General features: G+C 43.7%; 2 protein-coding genes across 4 annotated transcripts in view; one reads left to right on the forward strand and one right to left on the reverse strand.

Annotated features, from left to right (window-relative positions):
- The window catches only part of invs (inversin), a 182774-nt gene extending 179786 nt beyond the window's left edge, over nucleotides 1-2988 (reverse strand). For all 3 annotated transcript variants that reach the window (XM_033043058.1, XM_033043051.1, XM_033043043.1), the window contains exon 1: nucleotides 2727-2988. The gene's annotated coding sequence lies outside the window, so the exon portion shown is untranslated. The remainder of the gene's footprint in view (nucleotides 1-2726) is intronic.
- Nucleotides 2989-2993: 5 nt separating this feature from the next.
- Nucleotides 2994-22081, forward strand: part of erp44 (endoplasmic reticulum protein 44) — a 75035-nt gene continuing 55947 nt past the window's right edge. The window contains exon 1 of the mRNA XM_033043076.1: nucleotides 2994-3149. Coding sequence (XP_032898967.1) covers nucleotides 3090-3149 — 60 coding nt within the window. The 5' untranslated portion in view covers nucleotides 2994-3089. The remainder of the gene's footprint in view (nucleotides 3150-22081) is intronic.

The raw sequence follows: 22081 nt of genomic DNA on the forward strand, positions 1-22081 counted from the left end.
ATATACTACCTATAGGTTAGTTTGTCAAATCCAGGGCAATTTGATTCCAAAATTTGCTCGGTAATAGAAGCAAAGAATGTTGGTGGAGTGTTGTTTTGGGGACTGGAAGGGTGTGACCTGTGAGGCACCACTGGGATCAGTGGACCCTTACAGTGTATAGTATACATCGATAATGTTGATAGGATTTTAAGAAGTTTGCAGGTGACAGTGAAAAAAAATGTTGGTGGTGGCGACAATGAGAAGAGTCCAAGACCACAGCAACATACAGAAGGGTTGATATGATCGGCAAAATAACAGCAGATGGTATGTAACCCTGGAATTTTTTGAGGATGTAACAAGAAGAATGGATAAGGGAGAACCAGTGGATGTGGTGTATCTGGACTTTCTAAAAGCCTTTGACAAGGTCCCACACAAGAGATTAGTGTACAAAATTAGAGCACATGGTATTGGGGGTAGGGTATTGACATGGATAGAGAACTGGTTGGCAGACAGGAAGCAAAGAGTAGGAATTAACGGGTCCTTTTCAGAATAGCAGGCAGTGACTAGTGGGGTGCCGCAAGGCTCAGTGCTGGGACCCCAGTTATTTACAATATATATTAACGATTTAAACAAGGGAATTAAATGTGACATCTCCAAGTTTGCGGATGACACAAAGCTGGGTGGCAGTGTGAGCTGCAATACGGATGCTATGAGGCTGCAGGGTGATATGGATAGGTTGGGTGAGTGGGCAGATGCAGTATAATGTGAATAAATGTGAGGTTATCCACTTTGGTGCCAAGAACAGGAAAGCAGATTACTATCTGAATGGTGTCAGATTAGGAAAAGGGGAGGTGCAATGAGACCTGGGTGTGATGGTACACCAGCCACTGAAAGTAAGCATGCAGGTACAGCAGGCAGTGAAGAAAGCTAATGGCATGTTGGCCTTCATTGCGAGAGGATGCGAGTTTTGGAGCAAGGAGGTCCTACTACAGTTCTACAGGGTCCTGGTGAGACCGCACCAGGAGTATTGTATGCAATTTAGGTCTCCTAATTTGAGGAAGGACATTTTTGCTATTGAGGGAGTGCAGCGTAGGTTCACCAGGTTAATTCCCGGGATGGTGGGACTGACATATAATGAAAGAATGGGTCGACTGGACTTGGATTCACTGGAATTTTAGAAGGATGAAAGGATATCTTATAGAAACATATAAAATTCTTAAAGGATTGGATAGACGAGATGCAGGAAAAATGTTCCCGATGTTGGGGGAGTCCAGAACCAGGGATCACAGTTTAAGACTAAGGGTTAGGCCATTTAGGAAACATTTTTTCATCCAGAGAGTTGTGAATCTGTGGAATTCTCTGCCACAGAAGGCAGTGGAGGCCAATTCACTGGATGTTTTCAAGAGAGAGATTAGCTCTTATCTGGTATTTTGTTGGTTCACTTGCTTGATTAATGTTTTTTTATCATTAATGTTTTATTATTATTAATGTTTAGTGTTTTCGGAGTCATTCGTAACTGTCACTGTATGTCATGCTGTTACTTATGGGCGGAGCACCAAGGCAAATTCCTTGTTTGTGAATACTTGACCAATAAACTTACTTACTTACAGCTAAAGGAATTGAGGGATATGAGGAAAGAGCAGGAACAGTGTACTGATTTTAGATAATCAGCCATGATCATATTGAACGGCAGTGCTGGCTTGAAGGGCTGAATGGCCTATTTTTCTATGATGTGCGAGGTGAAGAACTTTGAGGTCTACTAAGGGCAGAACATTCAAATGAACGTTAGTGCCTTTGGTCTGAAGAAGGATCTCGACTCGAAATGTCACTCATTCCTTCTATCCAGAGATGCTGCCTGTCCCGCTGACTTACTCCAGTATTTTATGTCTATCTTCGGTGCCTTAGGAAACATTGAAACTAAATGGAACACTGATGTAAAAGTCTAAAGAACCTTGAAAGTGGTGCATCAATAGGTATGGTGGTTAAGGTCTGAGGGACAGTTATCTTCATTAGCACAGGCATAGAATACAAGAGCAGAGAGGTTGTGGTACAACTCTATAAAGCAATGGATAGGCAGCAGCTGGGCTACTGTGTGCGCAGTTCTGGTCAAAGATCTTATAGCAGAGCTAAGATCTTTGGTTCTGGTCAAAGATCTTATAGCGGTAATTATGTGATTGCTCCGGATATGGTGGTAGAATCTCCAGAAGGCCTCAGTAAAGTAATGACTTCCAACATCATCGCTGGAGTACCTTCTCCAGCAAGTCAGTAGATATTTAAGAGCAATGCTACCATCAGGGAAATTAGGGACGTAACGCCGTTTACCGATAGATTTTTAATATGCAAAACAACTCTACACGTCGAATATAAGTTATTATGGTCAGTATATGCAGAATATTCCTAATTAGCACTGCTGGGCTTACTTATTCGCAAACGTTACTCTTCGCTGAATTGAACAGGCCTTTTGTTGTTGGTAGTTTTAATATGAGCTAGCTTTTCCAAACTCACAATAAACATGATTTTAAACAAAATGATGCAAAGTCAATCGGAATGACAAATTATTTTAGAATTAAAAAGACACGGTGCCGTTAATCGTCTTGGTCACACTTTATATTATTGGTCCGTCGTTGTTTACACAAATCAAAAGGCCCAGGCAAAACATTTGAAGCTAATTTTACAACTTCGAGCTCTATTTTCTTCACTCATGCGACAACACAGGCAACACGTCCGAAATAAATAAATCAACTCACTACTTTACAGTCTGGCAGGAGACTCCGGTTGGAAATTAAGCCCCATTTATTTTTCACACCAACAACTATATTACCTTTCTCCTTAACTCCCCCTCTTGTGCAGCCTCTGCGCGCTGCATTGTGGCTCTTGTAGTCCTGGCGCATCCTGTGCATCACATCCACCACCACCGAGGGCAGAGGGCTGGCACTACAACCCCCAGCATGCTGTGCTGTACTGTGCACCCCGCCGGAAGAGCTTTGCTCCGCTGGGTCCCACCAGCGTCGGGCCGCGGGTTCCAGTAGTTCCAGTTCCGGGGTTGCTTGGGGAGCGGTGAAGCAGTGTGGAGTGGAGCGCGGTCAGCACCAAACACCGACATCAATACCATGACACTGTCGGCGCCTCTGCTGCACAGCGACTCCATCGGACACATCCTCCTTCTGCTGGTGAGCCTCGCGTCCCTTTTCTATCTCTCGGTTCGGTGCCCGAGCTCGGAGCGGGGCCTCGGCCTCGGCCTAGCGCCGGTCCGGGGAGAAGTGGAGATGAGCCGGAGCCGGACTCGGAGCCGCTGCCTCAGCGAGCAGATGCAGAGGTCTCGGCTTCGATCTGCGCCACACACACCCTGTGCTCCGCTTCATTGTCTGACCGGCCTTAACTGCAACTCGGGCAGTGCCATGTCCTGCAGGTCCAAGCACCAGGACACAGTCTCTTCTTCTCTCCCATCCTACAGGGATATCAAAAATAGTGTCATTAAATGTCTGCGTTATCATCCCGCCAGCAGCCATCAACGATATTTAACCCGCTTTCGGTCTCTCCCGGAACCTGTGTGTTAAACCGACTGGCCGGTTGTTGTGTCCGCCTTTCATAGGCTGATATTTTGGTTCAGGCACCCGGAAACGGGGTGTGTGTGTGTGATTGTTCTCTTAGCCACACCAACGTTGATCTATGGCATGTAGAGGCTTCTATGAAAGGTTTATTGAAATTACTTGATCCTTTTAATCCCCCTTAAATGTTCTGCCATCCAGTAAAATCATCCCGCTTAATCCGCATATCCTTCAATTGTATTAATGTGGGGAAATCTATCCCCTTTCGTTTAGAAAACGATCACACCAGATAATTGAATTGATATGACACCAAACAATCGCAGCGAAAGTATTCGGACAAAAAGGACTAAAGAACAAAAAGATTGGATGAAAAGATGATTTAAGGGAGAAGGAATGCATGTGGATGGGGATTATTATGAAAATAATTCCAAGATAAATCACAAGCTTGCTGTTGGAAGTGTGGAAAATTGGGTACAAGAAAAAAAAACGCAGAGGAAATTAAGTTGGTACACAAAAATGCTGGAGAAACTCAGCGGGTGCAGCAGCATCTATGGAGCGAAGGAAATAGGTAACGTTTCAGGCCGAAACCCTTCTTCAGACTACAGGTTTCTGGAACTACATAACAAGTGCTGGTGTACACAAGTTCAATAACTAAATCCTAGAGCTCAAATGGAATTAACTGCCCTTACGATCTGGTCAGCACTTGACTGAATATGGCACCAATAAATCCTGGATAAAAACTGCCATCAATTGAGAGATCTCAACAGGCTAACTTCCTATTTGGCAAAAGGTTGAAGACAGTTCCCTTGTTCCACAACCTCTGGGATCATATAGCTCAGGAACTATTATGTATTTAACACAACAAGTCCATTAAGCATCCATTTACACTCTCTCTTTATTCTCTCACATTCCCATCGATTTCCCCCAATTTCTACCACATATTTGCATACTTGGGACAATTTTTCTGAGGCAAATTAACCTACCAACCTGTACATCTTTGGGAAGTATGAGGAAACCACTTGAGGAACATTCATGGTCACAGGAAAGATGTGCTTCCACAATCTCTAAAGCCACCTTCTTCAGAACCCAAGGGCACAGTCCATCTGTTCCAGATGACCGATCCACATTCAGACCTTTCAGCCTCCCAAGCACCTTCTCAGTAAAAGCCACCACTCACTTCCACCCCCTCATTCTCATGAATTTTAGGCACGTTGCTGGTGTCTTCCACTGTGAAGACTGATGCAAAAAACTTATTTAACTCCTCTGCCATTTCTTTATTCCCCATTATCACTTCTCCAGCATAATTTTCCAGTGGTTCAATGTCCACTCTTGTTTCTTTCTTACTCTATATCTGAATAAACTTTTTCTATCCTCTTTTATATTATTGGGTTGCTTACTTTCATAATTTATCTTTTCTCCCCATATTGCTTTTTAGTTACCTTCTGTTGTTTTTTGAAAGCTTCCAAATCTTCTAGCTACCCACTAATCTTTGCAATGTTATATGCCTTCTCTTTTAGTTTTATGCTGTCTTTGACTTCCCTTGTCAGCCACGGTCGCTTCATTCTCACCCCAGAATTTTTCTTGCTCTTTGGAGTGAAAAGATCCAACATTTTCTGAATAGTTCCCAGAAATTCCTGCCATTGCTGTACCAGGGTTAATCCCGCTTGGGTCCCTTTCCAATCAACTTTAGCTAGCTACTCCCTTGTGCCTCTGTGGGCACCTTTGCTCAGCTGTAACATTGCTACTTTCAATGTCATCTTCCCCTATCAAGTTGCAGGTTGAATTTTATCATATTATAGTCACTACCTGTTAGTGGTTCCTTTACCTTAAGCCCCCTAATCAAATCTGGTTCATTACACAAAACTAATTCCAGAATTCCACCATTTTCTTCCCCGGCTGTTTCAAAGCTTGAAGCACTCTTTTATGCCACTTTAGGGGCTTCCTCCATTCTGTTTTTTTTCTGTCAAAATGTTGCTCCATTCCCCTCTGCAACCCCATCTCGTACATCTTTCTTTGAGACTCGCAATCATTCCATTCATTTTCTTTTTAAATATTTTACCGTTTGTAGAAAGAAAATAGATGACGAGATTAAAATTTGCAATTGAATTAAATAACATATAGCTATTATGGAGCAGGAAAGTGTCAGCTAACTTCAGAATAACAATCAACAACATAAACTAGCTATTGAACCTATACACACACAAAAAGCTGGAGTAAATCAGTGGGACAGGCAGCATCTCTGGAGAGAAGGAATGGGTGACATTTTGGGTCGAGACCCTTCTTCAGATATATGTTGTGTTGACAAATGCATCTTGTGGGAGACAGAGTTTGTATGTTTTTGGAGTAGTCTTTAACATTTAGCAAAGAGTAAATTTAGATATGTCACTTGGAAAGCAGCATTACTGATGGTACAGCCATAACTTATTATTGCGCTTAAATTATACACTCAGTTTTGGATTTAAGTCACCAGAGTGGGATGTGAACCCAGATTCTACTGACCCCATTGCGTGTGAGCTTGAGTCTACATTATGTTGAGCTTCAACATCAAGTGCACCCTAACTGGTTGTGAATGTGGCTTTATGTTGGAACTCTGTGTTCTGGAACACATTGATCTATTTTTGATAGTAACTCTGATTCAGCTTTTTACGATGGGTTCAAAACATAGAATTGGTGTGATGACACCAGCACTGCTTGACAACCAGCATGGGATTGTAAATAGGAAGTGATGTCTGTTAAATTTAATTGGTGTTATTAAGGCCAAAGTGACTCTTCAGTGAAGAATATTTGGCGAATGCTATGCAAATAGATTTCAAAAGTTGCATGTGTCCAGCAAGCAATATGGATGATATTGAAGGAAATTGACAGTAGTAATAGATGAATAAAAGACAGATGAGTCGAAAACAATGAATGATGTTTGCCCACACGTCCTCCATGTATTGTTTACTTTTCCTTTTTATATTATGTTTCCCATGGGTGAAATTTGGACTTGGGCATAGAGGAAACATCATAGGTATTTCATGGTACACAAAAATGCTGGAGAAACTCAGCGGGTGCAGCAGCATCTATGGAGCGAAGGAAATGGGCAACGTTTCGGGCCGAAACTCTTCTTCATAGGTATTTCATGTACGCCTTGATAAATCTCTTATGGCGAATCTTGAGGGTTGTAAGAGTCTCGAGAATATAGGTAGGTTAATAAGTTAGACAAATCAGTACTTTCCAATACTTATTTGAGAAATATGAGATGATACATTTGGGGCGAATTAATAAAAGATTTATATTACGATACTAAAGGTGAGAATTTAGTTTTGAAGGGAGATTAAAGAACTCGGACTCTTCCAAATAGAAGAAAATGAGATCTGATGTATGTGAGGGAGCGAAAGATGCTGGAGATACTCAAATTAGGCAGCCTCTGTGGAGAGGGAAGCAGTTAATGACTCAAGTCGATGACCTTTCATTAGTTGTTACCATAAGGAATGTCTAAGAAAAGCACTAGTAGACAATTGATTATGGCCTTTCAGGGAGAAGGGGATAAATATTTGCAAAAGAGAAATTCAATTGGAACAAAAGTCAATAAATCTTTTGGAGAACTGGCATTTTGGTTGGTACACAAAATTGCTGGGGAAACTCAGCGGGTGCAGCAGCATCTATGGAGCGAAGGAAATAGGCGACGTTTCGGGCCGAAACCTGTTTAATGCTATAAATTTGTGCATTTCAACAATATTCTTTCACTTTAATTGTAATCTGGCATGCTTTCCATATTGAAGTTTAGTATTTGAACACAAGCTAAATTGCCTTCTAGCCAGTTGACCATGCATATTATGAACATCCTGCATTTTAAGGATGTTGCCATGAACAAATAGCACCTGAAAATCTTTGCCAAAATTAATAAATTACTACTTCCTATTATTGCAAACTGCATTCATGTCTGCTTAAAATGTATTGTTGACTTTCACCTTGGTGTTTATGATAATGATTGAATGGATGGCAAATTATTTCACAAAGTATGTCTGCTAACAAATTTTGCTTGAAAGTCATATATAAGATTATATTATAATCGCTGGCTGCCATTGATTGATTGATTGATTGATACTTTATTGTCACGTGTACTTGGTACAGGGAAATTACTTGTTTTGTATACAGTAGACAAGTGTGCAAAGAGGCCGACTAAGGTTACAAAAGTATTCAATATAGTCCCTCTTCTCCACCACCCTACCCCCCACACCCTGAATTCCTCATTGATCTCACAGACCCCCCCCCACCCCCACCCCCACGTCTAGTGTGACCTCTTTGTTCACTCTCGGACGACAACTCGCCGACGTCCCTCCACACTCGCCGACAGCCCTCCACGTTCATCCATTTTTGTAAAACTTTATCTCACATTGCAGATTCCAGGCCTCTCTCCATGCTATATCTCTAAACTAAACTGAATCAAATGCAAATAACTCAAGCTAGGTGAAAATTGGCAGCAGTGAAGATGACATTTTCAAGTTCAAGCTTGAGAAGTTTAGAAAGCCCACTGTCTTCTGCAGTAATCTGTGAGCAACAGAGTGGTACAGCTGGTCAAGCTGCTTTTTCAGAGCACCAGCGACCCGTGTGGAATACTAATCTCTGCTGTTTAGAGGGGGGTATCTCCCATGACCATATTGCATTCGTCTGAGTGCTCTAATTTTTTCCCACGTCCCAAAAATGTGCATGTTGTGAGGTTAATTAGCCACTGTAAATTGTGACTAGTAGAATTTGAGGGATGGGAGGCAGCGGGGAGAGTTGTAGGTAAGTTTGAAGAACAATTTACAGGGAGAACACGTTAGCAAACCTGTGAGGGAATGCGAATGATCTGAACAATCATGAATGACCCCTCTCCCCTTACTATGTCGCAAGGAAACATGAAAATTGACTATACTCGTACCTCGCTGGTGGGAAGGTCTCCATTCCATGCTTCCATTTTCTTTCTCCATGGCATTTGCGTGATGTGACCTATCACACTATTGCAGCCAATGTGTCTTTTCTTCAACAGAGAAAAACCTCCATCATTATTGAGGGGGCCCCTCAAGTGTGGTTGTTTAGTTTATAGTTTAGTTGCCACATATACTGAAGTACAGTGAAAAGCTTCTTGTTGCATGCTATCCAGTCGACGAAAAGACTGCATTTTTACAATCAAGCTGTCCACAGTGTTACAAATGCAGAAGGGTAAAGGGTATAACGTTTAATGTAAGATAATGTCCAATAACGTCTGATTAAAGATAGTTCGAAGGTCTCCAATGAAGCAAATGGCAGATCAGGACCACTCTCTAGCTGGTGAGAGGACTGTTCAGTTGCCTGATAACAGCTGTGAAGAAACTTCCCTGAATGTGGAGGTGTGTGTTTTTAAACTTCTGTACCTCTTGCCTAATGGGAGAGGGGAGAAGAGGGAGTGAGCAGTTAGATTGTTCCTTGATTATGCTGGAGGCCTAGCTGTGGCAGCATTTACTGTAGACGGAGTCAATGGAAGGGAGGTTGGTTTCTGAGATAGTCCGGGCATCATCCATTATTCTCAGCTATTTCTTGCGGTCCTAGATGGAGCTTTCCCAAACCATGATTCACCCGATAAAATGCTTTCTATGGCGCATCTGTGTAAGTTGGTGTGGTTTGTTGGGTCATGCCGAACTTCCTAAGCTTTCTAAGGAAGTAGAGTGTGCTTTCTTGGCCATTGCTTCGACGTCCAAGACAAATTACTTGTGATGTTTATTCTGAAGAACTTGAAGCTTTCAACCATCTCTACTTCGGCGCCAACAATGTGTACCACGGTGTGTGCACCACTTCGCATCCTGAAGTTGATCAGAATCCCTTTTGTCATGCTGACTTTGGTCAAGGCTAACAGCATAATCAAGCCCCATTCTCGCCCTGATCGCTCCTCCTCTCCTCTCCCGTCAGGCGAGAGGTACAGGTGTTTGAATATGCATACTTCCAGATTCGGGGACAGTTTCTTCACAGCTGTTATCAGGCAACTGAACCATCCTCTCATCGGCTAGAGAGTAGTCCTGGCCTCCCATCTACCGCATTGGTGACCCTTTGAAATATCTTTAATTGAACTTTATTTTTCACTAAATGCTTTAACTGTACACTGTGCTCAGCTTGATTATAATTCCCTTCCCTTTCAGCCTTCTGCAGAGACCGCTCCCTCCACAACTCTTTGGTTCACTCATCCCTTCCTACCCAAACTAATCCCTCCCCTGATACTTTCCATTGCAATTGCAGGAGCTGTAACACCGGTCCCTATATCTCCTCCCTCTCTTCCGTCCATGGGTGCCAGCTGTCCTTCCAGGTGAGCCAGAGATTCACCTGCACCTCGTCTAACCTCATCTACTGCATTCGGTGTTCCCGATGTGGTATCCTGTACATCGGTGAGACCAAGCGTAGACTCAGTGACCATTTCGCCAAACACTTGCTCCCAGTCTGCCAAATCCTGCAGGATTTCCTGGTTGCTATCCATTTTGTGTGATGGAGGTGGGAGTGTTGGGTAGTCTAGTGTTGGGCATGCTGATCAGAAAAGACAGCGTGTAATTCAGCTCTCAATACTAAAGAAATTGACCAAGAAGTGGATGCTGACAGTTTCTAACTCTGTTGGTACTTTTGTAAGATTTTATGAAGGCAATGTCAACAGTATTATTACAATTTCAGTACATTGAGATACTTTTTAGAAAAGAACTGCAGATACTGGTTTAAATCAAAGGTAGACACAAAATGCTGGAGTAACTCAGCAGGACAGGCAGCATCTCTGGAGAGAAGGAATGGGTGATGTTTTGGGGTCGAGACCCTTCTTCAGACTGATGTCAGGGGAGTGAGCGGTATAGAAATAAAATGTAGTCGGAGACAGTAAGACTGGTGGGAGAACTGGGAGGGGGCAGGGGATGGTGAGAGGGTAAGCAAGGGCTACTTGAAGTTAGAGAAGTCAATGTTCATACTGCTGGGGCATGAGCACTGAATTAATTTCCACATATCTCAACTCCATCCTATCTCCCCCCCCCCCCCCCCCCCCATAGTCCAATCCCTCCTTACCTATGTCCAAGCCACCTCGCACGCCCTTCGTCTCTTCAATAACTTCTGTTTTCCAGGCCCCCACACCCTCATCTTTACTATGTATGTCCAGTCATTCTACACCTCAATCCCCCACCAGCCGTTCGTTTCTTCCTCGACCGCAGAACCAGCCAATTTCCTTCTACTAACACTCTCCCCCACCTAGCAGAGCTGGTTCTTACCCGTAACAACTTCTACTTCGACTACTCCCATTTCCTCCAAATCCTAGGCGTAGCCTTGGGCACTCACATGGGCCCCAGCTATGCCTGCCTCTTTGTAGGGTACGTCAAATAATCATTGTTCCAGGCGTACACTGGCCCAATCCCCGACCTCTACCTCTGCTACATTGACGATTGCATCGGTGCTACCTCCTGCACCCATACAGAACTCACCGACTTCATCAACTTCACGGCTAATTTCCATCCTGCACTCAAATTCACTTGGACCATCTACGACAACTCCCTACCATTTCTAGATCTCACCGTCTCCATCACAGGAGACAGACTATTGACTGACATCTATTACAAACCCACTGACTCCCATAGCGATCTAGACTACACTTAAAAATAGCGTAGTCAAGGGATATGGGGAGAAAGCAGGAACGGTTGGGGATGATCAGCCATGATCACATTGAATGGCGGTGCTGGCTCGAATACTCCTCCACCTATTGTCTATTGTCTACTTCTTCCCACCCTGCTTCCTGTAAACACTCTCTCCCTTACTCCCAATTCCTCCGTCTACGCTGCATCTGCGCCCAGGTTGAGGTTTTCCATACCAGGTAATCATAGATGTCCTCATTCTTTCAGGAGCGGGGGTTCTCCTCTTCCATTATAGATGAGGCTCTCACTAGGGTCTCATCGATATCCTGCAGCTCCGCTCTTGCTCCCCCTCCCCCCCATTCATAACAAAGACAGAGTCTGCCTTGTCCTCACCTTCCACCCCATCAGCCGTCGCATACAGCATATAATCCTCCAACATGTTCGCCACCTCCAACGGTATCCCACTACTGGCCACATCTTACCATCCCCACTCCTTTCTGCTTTCCGCAGAGACTGTTCCCTCCGCAACTCCCTGGTCAACTCGTCCCTTCCCACCCAAACCACCCCTCCCCAGGTATTTTCCCCAGCAAGCACAGGAGATGCAACACTTGTCCTTTTACCTCCCCCCTCGACTCCATCCAAGGTCCTTGACAGTCTTTTCAGTTGAGGCAGAGGTTCACTTGCATCTCCTCCAACCTCATCTACTGTAGGGCTGTTCCAGGTGTCAACTCCTGTATATCGGCAAGACCAAGCGCAGGCTCGGTGATCGTTTAGCTGAACATCTCCGCTCAATTCGCCTAAACCTACCTGATCTCTCGGTTACTCAGCATTTTAACTCCCCCTCCCATACCCAAATTGACCTTTCTGTCCTGGGTCCCCTCCATTGTCAGAGTGAGGCCCTGTGCAAATTGGAGGAACAGCACCTCATATTTTGCTTGGGTAGCTTACACCCCAGCGGTATGAACATTGACTTTTCTAACTTCAAGTAGACCTTGCTTTCCCTCTCTCCATCCTCTCCCCCTTCTCAGTTCTCCCACCAGTCTTACTATCTCCAACTATGTTTTATCTCTGTACCGCCCACTCCCGACATCAGTCTGAAGAAGGGTCTCGACCTGAAATGTCACCCATTCCTTCTCTCCAGAGATGCTGCCTGTACCTGAGTTACTCCAACATTTTGTGTCTACCTTGAGATACTTGTAGAAAATACATGTGTCAAATTTGGCTACTGCAGGAATTCTCCACTTTGTATCTTTCATAATGGAACGTAAACCTTGATTTTGGCTAAAGGATTCACAACAGATAGAGAGTGGAACCTCTCAGGAATCAAAGCGGTCAATTCTGTGTGGAGCTACAGGAGCTGGGCAAGGTCCTCAATTAGTATGTCTCCTCTTTTTACCATGGAGAAAGACAGGAGGACTGAGGAATTTGGGGCAGTCAATGGAAGTGTCTTGAGAGCAGTCAGTATTGCGGTCGAAGAGGTGCTGAAGGTCCTGATGCATATACAGGTAGACAAATTTCCAGGGTGGGAGAGCATCCGAGGACACTGGGAAGCACTGAGAGGAAATTGTGGGAGCACTGGCTGAAATTTACGTCATTAATTACAGACGAAGTGTCGGATGACTGGAGGGTGGTAAATGTTGTGCCTCTATTCAAGAAGGGCTGCAGGGAAAGGGCTGGGAACAATAGGCCTGTGAGCTAAACATCTGTAGTCGGAAGGTTACTGGAGAGTATTCTCCGGGATAGGATATACATGCATGTAGATGGACAATGGCTGATTAGGATTAGGCAGCATGGTCTTGTACATGGGACTAGTGTCGATGGACATGTTGGTCTGTGTGGCGAGTTGGGCCGAAGGGCCTGTTTTCACACTGTATGACTCTATGACCCTCTAACATACATAGAGAGGATGAATGCACAGGGTTTTCCCCAGCGGTGGGGAATCAAGAACTAGAGGACATTAGTTTAAGCTATTCATTATTGTCATGCATACTGAGATACAGTGAAATACTTAGCATGCTATACAGACAAATTGTTCTATGTATGGGTGCAATCAAGCCAGGTGCAAGGAGGCAAACCAGGTAGATTGGGAGATCGGGACCCTTACCTTTGTTTGCGAGGTCCGTTCAATAGTCTGATAGCAGTGATGAAGAAGTTGGTACGTACTTTGAAGCTTTTGTATCTGCTGCCCAACGGGAAAGGGGAGAAGAGGGAATGGCAGGTGTGTGAATGGTCTTTGATTGGTTTGGCTGATTTCCTGGGGCTGTGTGAAGTGCAAATGAAGTAGTTTGAAAGACATTTAGTCAGGTAATGCAAAAACAGGTTTTGGAGAGGTATGAGTCAAACACAGGCGAATGGTACATGTTTAGATGAGGCATCTCGATCGGCACAGGCGGGTTGAGCCAATGGGTCTGTTTCTGTGTTGTATGACTTTACAACAGACCAATTCTCAGTTTAAACCATTGTCAAGCAAGGATGTGTGATTACCACAAAGCTTTTCCTCCATTTCTCTCTTTGCAGTGCTGTACCTTTTATCCAACAAAACTACCTGCTTGGAGGTCATCATAATTCTTTGCAATCTCTGACACCTACAAAATATCATCGGCATCAATTATAATTTCCTCCCCTTGTTCTCTTCAGGATTCTGTGGTTTGCTCTTGTGTTTGCACTGAAACCCGCTCTTCTTCTCGGGACACCTTCCGGCCCTCCCCCCCCCCCCCCCCCCCCCCCCCGCCTTTCCACTGTCCAGCAATGTTAATGTTGTAGATTGGCTGAAGGCATTGTAGAAAATGTCACTTTGCAGCAGTGGGCCTGAGCTTGCAGTCAGTGTCATTCGTCATCCGCTCTAGTCCCTGTTCATGGGGCACACGATGTACCAACTAAGCTCTGTATAAACTTAAAAACAAAATCCATTCTGATAAAGCACACTATTTCTAGACTCTGTTGAATTCACTATTTTCATACAATCACCATTTTGGTTTCAGATTTTTTAATATTCAGTTTTCTGCTAATTTGGGGTGATTTAAAAAAAATAAATCCTATTTGCATTTTCTTCGGGCTTTTGTTCCCTTTAAGTAACTTTTTCATGTCTTATTGCCACTTTTTTTACTTGACGCTACTTGTTATTTGACATGGTTCGGCACAGTGGCACAGCGGTAGAGCTACTGCCTTACAGCGCACTGAGACCCTGGTTCAATCCTGACCTATCTGGGTGCTTTTCTGTACGGAGTTTGTTTATTCTGCATGGGTTTTCTCCGAGATCTTTGGTATCCTCCCACACTCCAAAGACATACAGGTTTGTAGGTTAATTGGCTTGGTGTAAATGTAAATTGTCCCTGGTGTTTGTAGGATAGTGTTAGTGTGCAGGGATTGCTACTCGGTGGGCTGAAAGGCCTGTTTCCACGCTGTAGCTCTGAACTAAACTAAGCTATCATCATCATCATCTTCTTTCTCATTTAATCATAAGACAATAGCAGCAGTCATTCGGGTCTGAAAAGACTCATTTACTCTGATTCTGAGTTCTATGTTCACAAGTTATAGGTGTTTGAATATGCATACTTCCAGATTTGGCCCAACGAGTCTACTCCACCATTCAACCATGGGTGATCTCTACCTCCTAATCATATTTTCCTGCCTTCTCCCCATAACCCTTGACACCCATTCTAATCAAGAATTTGTGTATCTCGGCTGTAAAAATATCCACTGACTTGGCCCCCAAAGCCCTCTGGCAACAAATTCCACAGATTAACTACCCTCTGATTAAAGAAGGGTCGCATCATGTATAACAAAACGGGAGAGACGTGATAATGTGATTATGTGATAACTAGTGGTGCAGCTGGTAGCGTTGCTGCCTCATTGGCCCGCCATTTGATATGATCAGGCGTCGCCAACAAATCATTACCCATTGTAACAATGTTATATATGTTTAAACTTTAACCGGCTGGCAATTCAAGGCATTATACCATTTGCCACCTCAATTACTCGCTGTACCTGTCTGTTAACTTTGTGTCTCGGGAACAAGAACACCTCGATCACTCTGTTCTCCACTTATTCACTTCTCCTCCCCCTACGATGCACTGCGCCATTATCATTTACTTGCAGTACAGTGACACCATCCTCGATTAACAATATTACCCCATATCATTTCTTTTTTTTCCCCTAAACGTTTGGAACTTCAATCTGGAACACTGAGTTCCCAGACTTGGTTCCCTTGCAACCAAATCACTGTCATGGGTATGAAGTTCATGTTATTTGTTTCTATTTGTTGTCGTCTCTTCCGTTTTGTTACACATGCTACATGCATTCAGACAGGGAGCATTAAGCTATGAGCATTAAGCAGTTTTTACTTTGGATTTGAATACTGATGGACACTTGTATTTTCTGCCCCTTTCTGTCATGCTTGGATTTTCATTCTTCCCCTCGCTTTGCCCTGCCACTGCTTTCTCATTTCTCTTTAATTGATGACATTTCTTATCACTTGAACTCTTTTCTTCCCTTGCCTCTCTCCTTCTAATTAGTTTAAAGCCTTGCCTGTAACATAGGTAATGCAGACACAAGAGACTTCTGATACTAGAATTTACAGCAAAAAAACAAACTGCTGGAGGAGTCAAAATGTAGAAACAAGGAACCGCAGATGCTGGTTTACAAAAGAGGATATAAAGTACTCGAGTAACTCAGCAGATCAGGCAGCAGTATCCCTGGAGAACATGGATAGGTGCTATTTCAGGTCGGGACCTTTCTGTCTGAGTTGTATAGAAGGAAGAAAGCTGGAAAAGAGGAGTGGGATACAATTTAGCAAGTAATCCATGGTTGTGGGTGAGGGGGTGGGAGTGATTATCAGATGGGTGAAGTGACAAAGTGCTAGATGTAACAAAGGGTACAAAATTCATTCATCATCGTTGAAAACATTAGCGACGCAGTGGTGCTGGTTTCGGACGGGCACGGTGACGGATGCACCACACATCTCTGTCCTCCATGCAGCTGGAAGCTCCTCTTTTGTCTCTACACATGCGTCTTCCATCAGCGTCTTCAGCATCGTCTTGATTGGCCGTCCCGGGTCACATCTTCCATGGGTGGGTTCCCAAAGCACAACCTTGTTTGCTGGCATTTCTGGGTGGTGGTGGCAGTGACCAACGAGCCTCATCCTTCTCACCCTGATCTTGGTCAATGGTGGATTCTCCCCATAGAGCTGGGCGTTGGTGATGTGGTCCCTCCAACTGACATTTTTAACTTTTCTGAGCATTCGGGTGCAGGTACCATCGAGAGACTTGGACAGTGCTCGAGTGAGAGTCTATGCCTCACACCCGTACAATAATATGGTCTCTACAGTTGCATGGAAGAATGCAACTGTGGAGAAACTGTAAAAGAGTGTCAGATAAGGAAAAGGGAAGAATGAAATGTAAAATCGCAAGGAGTGATATGGGTGGAAGGGAGAGGGAGAATAAAATGGAAATGGTGAATTCTGGGATGGAACATGAACGTACGAAGGTAAGCAGCGAGATGATTGGAGTGGTGGGGAAAATATATGTATTATACCAGTATTAATTTTCTTAGAAGAGAGTCCTTAGCAAGGTATAACTGTACAAATAATTTGTCAAAACTTTAAAAGTGAACAGGACAGAAAGCGAGGACAAAAATATTGATTTAAAATAAGATGACAAAAATAATTTTAATGGGACATTGGTTCCAAAGGTGGAAGGGCCAAGAAATAAAGATTTGATCCAAGCTAATTTACTAACTATAAATTATAATTGTAGCGTCAGAACTTGTTTAAAACAAATGCTGGAAGACTGGACGGAGGCAACTGTTGTGCCTCTATTTAAGAAGGGTTGCAGGGAAAGCGTTGGGAAATACAGGCCACTGGGTTTAACATCTGCGGTCGGAAAGTTACAAGAGAGTATTCTGAGGGATATGATACACATGCGCTTAGATGGACATGGACTGCTTAGGGATAATCAACATGGTTTGGTACGTGGGAGATCATGTCTCGCGAACCTGATTGAGTTTTTAGAGGATGTGACCGAAAAGATAGATGAAGGCAGAGCTGTAGATGTTGTATTCATGGATTCCATTGAGGCATTTGACATGATTCCGCAGGGTAGGCTGCTCTGGAAGGTTGGATCCTATGGGATTCCAGGAAAGATAGCCGAATGAATAGAAAATTAGCTTCATGGAAGGAAGCAGAGGGTGATGGTGGAAGGTTGCTTTTCGGACTGAAGTCCTGAAGGCCTGTGACTAGCGGTGTACCTTAGGGTTTCGTGCTGGGCCCATTGCTGTTTGCCATTTAAATCAATGATTTGGATGGGAACGTACATGGCATGGTTAGCAAGTTTGCAGGTGATATGAAAGTGGGTGGTATTGCAGATAGTGAAGATGGTTGTCAAAAATTGCAGCAGGATCGGTTGGCCAGGTGGGCTGAGTAATAGTTGATGGCATTTAATACAGAAAAAAGTGAGGTGTTGAATTTTGGGATCACAAACATGGGCAGAACCTACACAGTGAACAGTAGGGCTCTGGGGAGTGTAGAGCAGATGGATCTAGATTTACAGGTACATAGTTCGTTGAGAGTGGCATCACAGATAGATAGGATGATCAAAAAGGCTGTTGGCACATTGGCCTTCGTTAGTCAGAACATTGAGTATTGAAGCTGGGAGGTAATGTTGCAGTGAGATAAGATATTGGTGATGTTAGAGTATTGTGTTCCGTCTTGGGCACCATGTTATAGGAAAGATGTTGTTAAGCTGGAAAGGGTGCAGAAAAGATTTGCAAGGGTGTTGCCAGGACTCGAGGGCCTGAGCTATAGGGAGAGGTTGAGCAAGGACTATTCCTTGGAGCACAGGAGAATGAGGGTTGATCTTGTAGAGGTGTACAAAATCATGAGAGGAATAGTTCGGGTAGATGCACAGATTCTCTTACCCAGAGTAAGGGAATCAAGAACCAGAGGACATAGGTTTAGGTTGAGGGGGGGAAATTTAATAGGAACCTGAGGAGTCACTTTTTCACACAAAGGGTGGTGGCTATATGGAACTAGCTGCCGAAGAAGGTAGTTGAGGCAGGGATTATTGCAATGTTTAACAAACCTTTGGACATGTCATGGATAGGGCAGGTTGAGGGGGATATGGGCCAAACTCTGGCTGGTGGGACTAGTGTAGGGGGGGGCATGTTGGCCGGTACGGGAAAGTTAGGCCGAAAATTTGACAGTAAGACTTTATGACTCTTTAAATGTTATGATTTGATCTTGTTGAATTTAACCTGAGCCCGGAAGATCATATAACACCGTATCAAATTATAATCTTCTGTTGAATTTCCAAATAACTCTTTTGAAGGATAATGGTGTGATGCCTTATTATACACCATATCACTTCTGATTAATTATACGATGATGTTACAAGCCCTGTTGGCACATCCATAATAAATCTTCTGGAGGAACAATGGCAAACCAATGGTTGACGTTTTAGTCTTAGGCCGTACATCACTAGGCCTGATTCAAGGTTTCGACCTGAAGCATCCACTTTCCCTTTGCCTTTTCTTAAGCGACTTGAGCAGTTGAGTTCCTCCAGCAGTATGTCTTTTACCCTAGTGTAGGCATTCACCTGGGCACTACTACAAGCAAGGTTCAAACAAAGCCCGTCCCAACAGAATAGCTCTTACCACTGTACTGGTGCTAGTGTTCCATGAATCAGAATCCATTTCTCCCACACCAATCTTTAAACCACACATTTACTTCACTAATTGTGAATTCCCTCTGTCACTTTACACATGGTTCATGTGACAATATGGGGACTTAATTTTGTGGCTTTGCTTTTCAATTTTGCCCTGACCTTTTTGTACTCTGTCCTTTCGAGAGAAACATTGCATGTTCCCCAACTAGGTCATTCTTTTTGACTATTGCTATTCCTACCCCTACCCCATGCCAAGGACATTTTGCTGTCCCCACCCTCATACATAAAGAGAGTAAAACCTTGCAGTAGCTGAGTATCCTACAGAGCTACCCTCTGGATCCCTTTACTAGCTTTTGCAGTTGCCTCTCTTTTCTCATCATATTCAAGATAATTAGCCTGAAGGGTGTAGGAAGGAACTGCAGATGCTGGTATAAACTGAAGATACATATAAAATACTGCAGTAACTCAACGGGACAGGCAGCATCCCTGGATAGAAGGAATGGGTGATGTTTCAGGTCTAGACCCTTCTTTAGACTCAACCAGAGGGGAATGGCTGCCTCTCTTTTCACAGTAACCAAATAGCTTGAAATTATGTCAATGCCTGAAAGTTGTATTAGTCATAGAGTGATAGTGTGGAAACACGCCCTTCGGCCCAACTCGCTCACACCAGCCAACAATGTCCCAGCTACACTAGTCCCACTTGCCTGCTCTTGGTCCATATCCCTCCAAACCTGTCCTATCCATGTACCTGTCTAACTGTTTCTTAAACGATGGGATAGTCCCAGCCTCAACTACCTCCTCTGGCAGCTTGTTCCTTACACCCACCACCCTTTGTGTGAAAAAATTATCCCTCGGATTCCTATTAAATCTTTTCCCCTTCACCTTGAACCTATGTTCTCTGGTCCTCGATTCCCCTACTCAGGGCAAAATACTCTGCATCTACCCGATCTATTCCTCTCATGATTTTGTATACCTCTATAAGATCTCCCCTCATCCTCCTGCGCTCCATGGAATAGAGACCCAGCCTACTCATCCTCTCCCTATAGCTCACACCCTCTAGTCCTGGCAACATCCTCGTAAATCTTTTCTGAACCCTTTCAAGCTTGACAATATATTTCCTATAACATGGTGCCCAGAACTGAACACAATATTTCTAAATGCAGTCTCACCAACGTCTTATACAACTGCAACATGACCTCCCAACTTCTATACTCGATACTCTGACTGATGAAAGCCAAAGTGCCAAAAGCCTTTTTGACCACTTTATCTACCTGCGAGTCGACCTTCAAGGAACCATGCACCTGTACTCCCAGATCCCTCTGCTCTACAACACTACCCAGAGACTTACCATTTACTGTGTAGGTCCTGCCCTTGTTCAACGTCAAAAATGCAACACCTCACACTTCTCTGTGTTAAATTCTGTCAACCATTCCACTGCCCACCTGGCCAATCGATCTAGACCCTGCTGCAATCGTTCATAACCATCTTCACTATCTGCAAAACCACTAACTTTTGTATCATCAGTAAACTTGCTAATCTTTCCCTGTATGTTCTCATCCAAATCATTGATGTAGATGACAAACAGTAACGGGCCCAGCACCGAACCCTGAAGGTCCTATCCCACTTGCCGAATTTTTCGGCGACTGCCGGCATCATTGTCTGACGTATCAGGGTCGCCGAAAGATGAACATTTCAAAATCCAGCGGCGACAAAAAAAATGTTGCGACACTTGAGGAAACACTGCGCATCAATACGTCATCACGCCGCGACTTTTTCGGTGACCTGATGCGTCAGTCAACGATGCCACCAGTCGGCAAAAAAACCCCAAGTGGGACAGGCCCTTGAGGCACACCACTAGTCACAGGCCTCCAGTCTGAGAAGCAACCTTCCACCGTTACTCTCTGCTTCCTTCCATGGAGCCAATGTACTATCCATTCAGCTATCTCTCCTTGGATCCCATGCGATCTAACCTTCCAGCATGCTTAAACATCCAAAACATTCTGCAGATGTGGTCACTGTGAATCACTGTGAAATCAGCAGATGCCAAATGTTGTAACTACAGTACATTACCTGTCCAGCTATATCTGCCCAACTTATTGAAACCCACACTCCTTAACTGCACTAATGCCCCCGATTTAAATCTCTTGGCCACATCAGAAGAGACTAAGAAGAAATATGATTATCATTAATTTGAAACATTACATTTTCCTTTTGGATACCGTCCTACTTGTCAATTCTCTAATTTTGTTTGCAATTTCCAATGTTTAATTATTGTGTCATACTTTAATCCACTAATGTTTCCCTTGTTTGATTTGGAGCCTGATCCTTTTGTTTTACTCGGCTTATACAATCACCAATTTCATCTTTTCATTTCAATTTCTGCTTTCTCAACTTAACTTGTTTTGGTACTTCTTCCAAGCAACCACTTCTAGACATGTTTATGTTATACCCAGTTTTGCTGAAATTTGCTTTACTGATTTGTTAACCTGTTGCCTTCCTGCTTAGCTGGCATCATGTTCCTCTTGCCTTCCATAATTCTGCCTTTTCCATATAACAGTGCCGTCATCTTGGGCACATGCTTTCCTATTTATAAATTGATTCTAATTGTTAAAATGACTTTTTCTCATGCTTTCCTATTTTTAAATTGATTCTAATTGTTAAAATGACTTTTTCTCAAACCTGTACAAATTCCAGCTGTGTTTCTGGCATCATTTTTGCATTGGAAAATGTACGATGCATCATGGTAGCAACCCTGTTCTGTTCTTTTACTTCTAATTGGTTTCTGCTGTTAGTCCCTAATTCACATTGTTGTTGCCCAGCAACCACCTTCCTCCAGCTTTAACTGGGTCACAATTGTTTAAAGGTAAGTATTTATTAGATAGTAAAAAAAAAAGCAACCTGCTGTCAGATCTTAGTGGGCCAGCCAGACTTTGTCACGACCACCACCCCCCCCCCATCTCTTCCAGCTTTTTCCCCTACTACAGTTTGTAGAAGAGTTCCGAACTGAAACATCACCTACCCATGTTCTGCTGAGATGCTGCCAGACCCACTGAGTTATTCCAGTATTTTGTGTCTTTTTTTTGCCAAAGAGAGTAATCTCTCTTTGCAATACATTTCCCCCAGTCAACCTTGCCAAAAGCTAGCTTCAGGGTTGGAAGTGGCTCGCTATGTTTGGCCTTTAATTTTTCTTTAGATTTATAAGAGAACTTTTATTCTCTCCTCTCTCAGGATACCCAGGGCTGCCAACATTGGGTGAGAGTTGTGAGCGAGAAATTGCGAGAAACCAAGCCTGAGGGAGCCTAGT

The sequence above is a fragment of the Amblyraja radiata genome, chromosome 2 (assembly GCF_010909765.2).
Source record: "Amblyraja radiata isolate CabotCenter1 chromosome 2, sAmbRad1.1.pri, whole genome shotgun sequence".
NCBI classification, from domain to species: Eukaryota; Metazoa; Chordata; class Chondrichthyes; order Rajiformes; family Rajidae; genus Amblyraja; species Amblyraja radiata.